Raw genomic sequence first — 9,773 nt, forward strand, 5'->3', positions numbered from 1 at the left:
ATGTCTGGGTTGAGCTAATATAATAAAAGTGACAATTTTACCTAAATTGAATTTCATATTTAGTGCCATACCAATCAATCTACCAAAAAATTGCTTTATGGAGCTAGGAAAAATAGTAACAAAATTCATTTCGAAGAATAAACTGTCCAGAATATCAAGGCAATTAATGAAAAGAAATACTAGGGAAGGTAGACTAGTTAAATCAGATTTCAATCTGTATTATAAAGCAGCAGTCATCAAAACTACTTGGTACTGGCTGAGGAAAAGAGTAGTGGATCAATGGAATAGATTAGGCACACAAGATTCAGCAGTCAATGACTATAGTAATCTATTGTTTGATAAACCCAAAGACCCCAGTTTTTGGGATAAGAACTCACTATTTGACAAAAACTGCTGGGAAAACTGGAATATAGTATGGCAGAAACTGGGCATAGACCATTACCTAACACCACATAGCAAAATCAAGTTTAAATGGGTGCATGATCTAGGTATAAAGATTGATACTGTAAGCAATCTCGGAAAACAAGGAATAGTTTACCTCTCAGATTTGTGTAGAGGGAAAGACTTAATGACTAAACAAGAATTAGAGAGCATTATAAAATGCAAAATGGATAATTTTGACTACATGAAATTGAAAAGCTTCTGTACAAACAAAGCCAATGTAACCAAGATTAAGAGGGAGGTGGGAAATTGGGAAAGAATTTTTACAACCTATGTCTCTGATAAAGGACTCATTTCTAAAATATACAGAGAATTGAGTGAAATCTGTAAGAATACAAGTTATTCCCCAATTGATAAATGGTCAAAGGATATGAAGAGGCAGTTTTCAGAGGAAGAAATTAAAGATATCATAAGCACATGAAGAAATGCTCTAAATCACTATTGATTAGAGAAATACAAATCAAAACAACTCTGAGGTACCACATCTCACCAGTCAGATTGGCTAAGATGACAAAACAGGAAAATGAAAAATGTGGGAGAGGATGTGGACAAATTGGAACACTAATGCATTGCTGGTGGAGTCGTGAATTGATCCAACCATTCTGGAAAGAAATCTGGAATTATGCCCAAAGGGCTATAAATAATTTCATATCCTTTGACCCAGCAATACCACTTCTAGGGTTGTATCCCAAAGAAATCATAGAAGTGGGATAAAGACCCATATGTACAAAAATATTTATAGCAGCTCTTTTTGTGGTGGCAAAGAATTGGAACTTTAGGGGGTGCCCATCAATTTGGGAATGGCTGAACAAGTTGTGGTATGTGCATGTTATGGAATATTATTTTACAATAAGAAATGAGGAGCAGATGGACTTCATATTTACCTGGAGAGGCTTATACGAACTGATGCTGTGTGAGAAGAGTAGAGCCAGAAGGAATTTGTACACAATTACAGACACAACGTATATGTGATGGACTCTTCTCAGCAATCTAGAGACATAAGTCAAATCCAAAAGACTCATGATAGAGAGAGATGTTTACATCCAGAGAAAGAACTGTGACTGAACCCAGATTGAAGCAAACTACCTGCCCATTTTCATTCTCTCGTTTGGTTTTGTTTCTTCATGGAATTGTGGTAATGAATCTTGTAAACTAAAAGTAAACAAATTAATAAAGACCAAAAAAAATAACCCTAGCTTTGGAACCAGGGGAACTGCATTCAAATCATAACTCTACCATTCAATACCTTTGTGTTCTTGGGCAAAGAATCAGTATCCTTTTCTTTAAAATGAGGGAGTGGGCTTAGATGATCCTAGAATCATTTCCAAATTTAAATCCTTGATCATATAATTCTCTTCCCACAGGATGACATAAGTCTTACTGGTTGGTTGTTTCAAACCTCCAGTTGTCTGTGTTCACGGGCAAGGTCAGTCTAGTGTATGTTGTTAGCCTGGGGATGTCAATTTAGAGACTGGCCTGACTTAGATCTATTGAAAAATATATTGGACATGTAGAATCTTATGTACGATTTTTTCCCCATTTTTCCAGACTAAATGTTGAATAGACAAGGGATCTAAGCACAAAGTCCATGAAAAAAATATTCGAGTCCAGAGATTGAGGGGTTATTATGATTTTGTTCTAATTGAAAATATCTCTAGATTTTTAAAAAGATGTTTGAATTCCTTTAAATTATTTTAAAATTGAAATGTATTTTTTCATTACACTGGAAAGTATACTAATCATTGTAAGTTCTTTTAAAGGTGCAATGAAAACTGGGAAAAAAGCTATTAAAAGGAATCTGGTTAAATTTAGCAAGCCTGCATACCCATTTAGGACCCAATTAAAAAACGAATTGCTATTTCTCCTTCCTCATTATCTACCACACTATATAATGTCTGCAGTGAAGTATACACTAGCTAATCAATCTGGTCAGTTAGTTCATAGCTGAAACCCTTCTCTGCCTAAAACAGATAAGACCTTATTATCTGGACAATATTTTTGTACTACTAGAGGCTATAGAGCACAGTCCTGGATATCCAGTGAGGACAGTACATTGTCTGAAGGTCATCTGAGAAATCTACTCAGTTACACAGAAAGATGTTTTGCATTAATATCATTGTCATGAGCCAAAAGATTTTGAGAAGGTATAAAAATAAAAAAGAGTGAAATAAACTCAGAGAGAAGTAATATTTATGTTGCTTGGGGCATTTAGAATTTCACAGCAACGTCTACATGACTGATTTGGATACATAGTGACCTTATTTATTTAGAAATCTAGAAATGCGGAGTCTTTTGCCTTATAACTAATAGGATAAAATAGAAATTGCTCAGATAGGCACTAAAAGTCATTTGTAAAATAGTTTCAGTCAACATTATGAGGGTTTTTCTAAAATATCTTCCTGAATTCAGCATTCTATTGTCCATCTTGTTACCTTCACACAAGCTACCTCCTATGCCTAGTACATATTTCCTTCTCTTGTCTTAGAATCACTAATTTCCTCCAGGACTTAGCTCCTGTACCATCTCCTTTAGAAAGCAATATTTGATCTACCTACTCCATCTCTACTTTCCCAAATGTCCTCATGAATAAAATATCAGCCACAATGCACAGAAAGAGTGATTCCCTAGATTTGGAATCAATAACGTTACTTCTCTTGGTCTCATTCTCCACAAGTGTAGAATGAGAGTTGAGCTAAATGACTTTGAAAGTCCCCTCAATCTATGATTCAGTGATCCCATGACTGTTAATTCTTTGGCTGTAAGAATTACTTTGTGTTTATTTTTTTATTTCCATTACCCACACTTAACAAACATATCTCGGAATGGATTGAACACTTCACTTAAAACATATAAAGTTGTAAATGTACTTCAGCTTTTTAACAGTGGCAAGCATAGATCAGTAAATCTGATAAACATAGAAACAGATGCACATCAAAGAGCTACACATAAATTACCTGTGAGGTAGGTGTTGTGTGAAGAATTAATGAAATAGTGAGAGAGTGGCTGAGACATGTCTTCATTCAAATCCAGTTTCTCAGGTGGAACAACTCCATTTTCTTCTCCACTCAGATAGCGCATGAATCCGTCCACTGATATCTGTCCTAAAGGAAACAAAAAAAAATTGGGAAGGATCTGTATTTATTCACTGTCTAGGATGCAGTCCATCATATTGCATTTATTTGCAGCAAACTCTTTGACTATCCAAAGGATACAAGGGCAACTCCACAAAAAATTTGCAAATAGACCATTTTAGATTTATGCCATTTTGGGTTCTTATAATTACCTCCAAGCTCTACAAATAATGAACAAAACCTCATCAGCTGATCCTTTCCTGACTTCCATGTGATTTAATGAGTAAATTCTGATCTATGGTTTATTAAACAGAAGAATTGCTATTGAGAGAAACATACAGACAGAGGCAGAGAGAGATAGAGGAGGGAGGGAGAAAGGGAGAAAGGAAGAAAAGGGCGAGGGAAAGGAAGAGAAAGAGGAAAAAGGCAGATGAAGAGAAAGAGGGAGAGAGGGAGAAAGACAGAGATAGATAGACTGAGGAAAGAAGGAGAGAAAGGAATGTCAGTCTATGGGACAATTCCCCCCACTCCTTGAATCCATTTGGTTTTGTTATTGTTTCTGATGAACAGGATCAGTCCATTTCATTTTCTAAGTTAAAATGAAACTTGGGGTCTTTCCACATGATATTTTAGCCTTGTGGTAAGGAAATTAAAATTATACTAGCCAATTCCATTTGAGGAGAGGGAAGGTTAAGAAGCAGATGGTTTATATAAGTGAGGAGCTTTAGTATACATCTCCAGGATGACAGTAGCACAAATGCAAGGAACATATACACAATAGCCAATCAACACTCTAATTTAAAGGTTTTAACTCTGTGATTATTTTGAGGCCCCTGGATGCTAAAGTACCAACTTCCTAAGAATTAAAATGCATATACCATATTTCATCAGAGAGGAAATCACAAAAAGAGATCATAATTAGCCCATCATGACAAAGTCCTTTTCTACCCTTCCCAACTATCTCTGAGATAGCATAAGTGGTATCATTGACAATTTTCTATAAATACATTCCACACAATGGGTGGAAAGCATTGTTTATTCTTGAGCATTAAAACAAGTATCATCAGAGACCAGAGGAGCTGATGTTGTCTTTAGCAGTACCAATCTTTTCATATGATAGACAAGCATGAAATTGCTCAAAATGACTGATAAGTGCTTTTCACCGTTTTCAAAGATGAATTGCAATGCATCTTATGCCATTTTCAGGAAAAACAAAAAGAATCATAGTTATGGGCTCTTTTGATAAGAATAGGTTATATTTTATCTGAGTTTTAGAAAGAAAAGTTCATAAACATTTAAAAAGAATCATTATTCACTCTAAGAACAATTTTTTTCATTTTGAAAAATTCAAAAATGAGCTAAGCTATCCAAAAGTGAAATGGACTGCATCAATGGGTGATGTCAGTTCTTCTTCTTTGGAGATCTTTAAACATAACGTGGTGAATAATCACTTGTCTGGTATTTTATAGTAGAAATTCCTCTCATAAATTGGATGAGTTAGATGAGTATTGAGGTCCCTGCCCACTCAAAGATTCTGTGATTTTGTAAGTATCCTGGACAGCCAAATTAGGGATATGAAGGGGACAATAAAATAACATGATTGATTTTTTTACATAAAACATTTTGTTGAAAATTTCTTTTTTCAACAATAGCCACCAAAATTAGCACAGGAAAACCAAATATATCTGCTTCAAAGTTGTACCTTGGGAGACTATGTCTCTTTTTAAAATCTCATTTTATTAATGCCTTTTGGTTTTATATAATTTTTATTTCTGAATATTATTTCCCTATCTAGTGGGCTACCCCTTCAGCAAAGATTTAAAAAAGAAAAACCAATCACACAAAACTAACCAACATATCAGCTTGATACAGTGAAAATCGTAGAAACTGAATACAATTCTTGGTTCTGCTACTTACTTCTCTGTGACCTTGAGGATGTCAATCATTCCCCGGGCTTTAGTTTGTTCATCTTTTAAATGAAGGCATTGATTTAGAAGACCTCTAAGGTCCCTCCTACTCTAAATGTATGACATATCAACCATGTCTGTCAATATATCTAATATTCTATATCTATACCATCCCCCCCCCCAACTATACCTGTGTGGAGAGAGTCACATAGTACATTTTCTTAACTTCTTTCCAGGGCATAATTGCACATTGTAATTACATATCATTTGTTTTGTTGTTCATTCTATTTACATTGTTAGAGTCCTTGCATATATTGCTTATGCTTACTTTGCCATACTTCAGTTCATATAAATGTTCCCATACTTATCTAAACACTTCCTATTTGTCATTTCTTAGAGCACAATAATATTCCATTATACCTATATAACAAATTTGTTTAGCCATTTCCCAATGGATGAGCATATATTTTACCTCGAATTCTTTCCTTCCATACAAAGAGCTACTAAAAATATCTTTGTATATATGGTACCTTTATTTCCCCCTTTGACATTCTTAGATTAAATAAGTTCTAGGATCTCTGAGTCAAAGGGAATGGCTATTTTAGTGACTTTTTTGCATAATTTAAAATTGTTTCCATAATGAGCAATGCCTATCTCTAACAGTTTATTGTATACCTATCTGCCTTTAGCATTTGGAAAGACAACATAAAAAAAGGTCAATTAGCTGAGTGTGAGGTGACATGTAAAGATTGTATATACTTAATATTCAGTCAATATTTATTAAGTGTGTAAGGTACTGTGCTAGGTGTTAAGCTAACAAAGATAAAAATAAAGCAGTCTTTATTCTCAAAGAGCTTGTATATGGAGATAGAAACAGTCATGGAAGGAAATAAAAGATAGTTTAAGAAAGGAGAGAGCGCTAACAGCTAGGGAGATCAGAGAAGGCTGCAAGAGGAGGTAGTACCTAATCTTAGCCTTGAAGGAAGAGAAGAATTCTGAAAGGCAGAGATGAGAAGGAAGTATACACCCTACATAAGAGCATGTCTTATGAAAGTTCATGAAGGCAAAGACATGAGAAGTTCTAGGAATGGCTGGCAGTTTATTTTGGGTAGAATGTAGGATGCATAAAGGGAAGCAATGTGAAAATAAAGCTAGAAACGTAGGTGGAAATGAGACTGTTGAAGACCTTAAAAGTCAAGATAAGTAGCTTGTATTTTATGCAATATGGAAATTCTGACTGTTTCTGAGGAAAAAAATGACATGGTAAGAGTTGGGATTCTGTAATAGGAGCACTGAACTTCAAGCAAAAACACCTGATGTTTGAGTCCTAATTCTGCCACATTTTAACTTTGTCATTTCAAGCAAGGGGCATCATGTTTCTGAAACTCAGTTTCCTTTCCTGTAAACTAGAAATAATAATGTCTGTATTAGGGTTTCTTAAAAGGTTGTAGTGAGGATTTTTTGAAAATTGGGTTCTATGTCAAGATGGCGGAGTAGAAGCAGGACCTCCCCACTGGTCCGGCTCCCACTTTCCCCAATACATGTAAAAAGGGGAGTATAAAAAACTTTGGAGCTGCAGAACCCACAAAATGACACAGAGAAGCTAACCTCGTTCTGAGGACAGCCTGGCAGGACAGCTAAAATCAGCCAGCACAGTGGTCTAGGAGCCAAGCCCAGCCCCAGGACAGGCCTGACCAGCTGGCCAGAAGGGAATCCAGATCAGCAGCAGCTGTGGCCATTTTCCAGATGTAAAGGGCAAAGTGAGAGGTCAGTACAGTCTGGACTTTGGGACCCAGTAAGTGGCAGTGCATGGCTTTTGCCCCTGGGGCAAGAAGACACTGAGATGCTGGCACAGCCAGCCAGTGCCATGTGGCAGCTTCAGCTCCTGGCCTGCAGAGTGTAGGGGGACCAAGCACAAGTATGAGGGGTAATCACTCTTGCTTTAACCTTCTTGGATCTGGATTGCAGCCTAGAGTGGAGCTCCTGGGGTGTGTGTCCAGCTTGCCAGAGCATGTGGAGACCTCAGAGAGGGCACCCATCTAATACCTCCAGCAGCTGAGAAAACCCCAGCGTTTGGGACAAAAACTCCCCTGTCTGGTGGCAGAGTCCTACTGTGGCAAAAAGCCCAGGGGTCAAGTGACTGAGGGGGCAACAGGACCAGGCGAAGGAAACAAAGCAGACAGAAGATTCCAACATTAGACTCCTATTTTGGTGACAAAAACAAGCAAAGCATGGAACAGGAGGAAGACAGTGAAGATAGAACTCCTACACCAAAAGCTTCAAAGGAAAATGTGAGCTGGTTACAGGCCATAGAGGACCTTAAGAAGCAGATAAGAGAAGTGGAGGAAAAATTGGGGAGAGAAATGAGAATGATGCAAGAAAATTATGAAATGAGAATTGACAGCCTGACTGAGGAAAATAATACCTTAAAAAATAGACTAACTCAAATGGCAAAAGAAGCTCAAAAAAGCAATAAGGAGAAGAATGCCTTAAAAAGCTGAATTTTCCAGATGGAAAAAGAATCTCAAAAGCTCACTGAGGAGAATCATTGCTTCAGAATTAGATTTGGAGCAAATGGAAGCTAATGACTTTATGAGAAATCAAGATGCTGTTAAAGAGATCTAAACAAAGGAAAGAATAGAAGGCAATGTGAAATATCTCATGGGAAAAACCACTGACCCGGAAAATAGATCCAGGAGAGATAATTTTAAAATTATTGGACTACCTGAAAGCCATGGCCATGACCAAAGTAAGAACCTAGAAATCATCCTCCAGGAACTTCCCAAAGAAAACTGCCTTGATGTTTTAGAACCAGAGGGCAAAATAGAGGTTAAAAGAATCCACTGATCACATCCTGAAAAACATCCCAAAAAGAAAACTCCTAGGAATATTATAGCCAGGTTCCAGAATTCCCAGATTAAGGAGAGAATATTACAAGCAGCCAGGAAGAAACAATATGAATATTGTGGAAACACAATCAGGATAACCCAGGATCTGGCAGCTTCTACACTGAGGGATCGAAGGGCCTGGAATATGATATTCCAGAGGTCAAAGGAGCTGGGATTAAAACCAAGAGTCACCTACCCAGCAAAACTGAGTATCATGTTTCAGGGGAAAATATGGTCATTCAGTGGAAAAGAGGACTTTCAAGCATTCTTGCTGAAAAAACCAGAGTTGAATAGAAAATCTGACATTCAGATACAAGAAGCAAGAGAAGCATGACAAGGTATACAGGGAAAAGAAATCATAAGGAACTTATCAAAGTTGAACTATTAATATTCCTACATGGAAAAATAATAATTGTAACTTATGAAACTTTTTTCAGTAGTTGAAGAGAATATATATATATGTCTATATATGAGGGTATATGGGCATATGAATACATATGTGAATGCGTGTATATATGTTTACAGGTATACATAGAGAGCACAGGACCAATTTAACAGGAAGGGACAATACTTAAAAGGTGCCATCAAGAGGTGAGAGAGGAATATAATGAGAGGAGATGGGGAGAGACAGATTGGGGTAAACTATCTCATTCAGAAGAGGCAAGGGAAAATGGTTATAATAGAGGAGAAGAATAGGAAGGCAAAAGGGAATGGGTCAACCTTATTCCCATTGAATTTTGCTTGAGGAGGGAATGAAATACACACTAAATAGGGTATCTCACCCTCCAGGAGAGTAGGGGGGAAGGGGATGAGAGGAAGGATGATAGAAGGGAGGGCAGGCTGGGGGGGAGCGAAGTTGAAAGCACCCACTTTTGAAAAGGGATGGGATCAAAGTAGAGAACAGAACAAGTGGGAGGTGGGATAGGAGGGAGGAAAATACAGTCAGTCTTTCACAATATATCTACTGTGGGGGGCGGCCAGGTAGCACAGCGAGTAAGAGCACTGGCTCCAGTGTTGAGATAGACCTGGAGATCGAATCCCAGGCTCAGACACTTAGCAACCACCCGGAAACACCTGGCCGTGTAACCTTGAGCAAGTTACTTAACCCCACTTGCTTAGGGGCGGCCAGGTGGCTCAGCAAGTAAGAGCACCGGCTCCAGTGTTGGGACGACCTGGAGATCGAATCCCGGGCTCAGACACTCAGCACCACACCCAGAAGTAACTGGCCGTGTAACCTTGAGCAAGTTGCTTAACCCTGATTGCTTAATAATAAAAAAAAAACAATATATCTACTGTGTTATTGTTTTGCATTAGCCACACATGTACAACCTATACTGAACTGCTTATCTTCCCAGTAAGGGTGGGTGACAAGGGAGGAAGGGAATGAATCTGGAATTCAAAGTTTTAAAATCAAATACTCAAATATATATATATATATATATATATATATATATATATATATATAT

At 37.4% G+C, this 9,773-nt stretch overlaps 1 protein-coding gene across 1 annotated transcript in view; it reads right to left on the reverse strand.

Annotated features, from left to right (window-relative positions):
- The window catches only part of PLCB1 (phospholipase C beta 1), a 628,464-nt gene that overhangs the window by 241,431 nt on the left and 377,260 nt on the right, over positions 1-9,773 (reverse strand). Inside the window, exon 9 of the mRNA XM_069065428.1 lies at positions 3,396-3,542. Within this exon, the coding sequence (XP_068921529.1) occupies positions 3,396-3,542 (147 nt within the window). The remainder of the gene's footprint in view (positions 1-3,395; positions 3,543-9,773) is intronic.

The sequence above is a fragment of the Petaurus breviceps genome, unplaced genomic scaffold, assembly GCF_028583685.1.
Source record: "Petaurus breviceps papuanus isolate PSGF00001 unplaced genomic scaffold, PetGlider_PUasm1.0 90686, whole genome shotgun sequence".
NCBI lineage: Eukaryota > Metazoa > Chordata > Mammalia > Diprotodontia > Petauridae > Petaurus > Petaurus breviceps.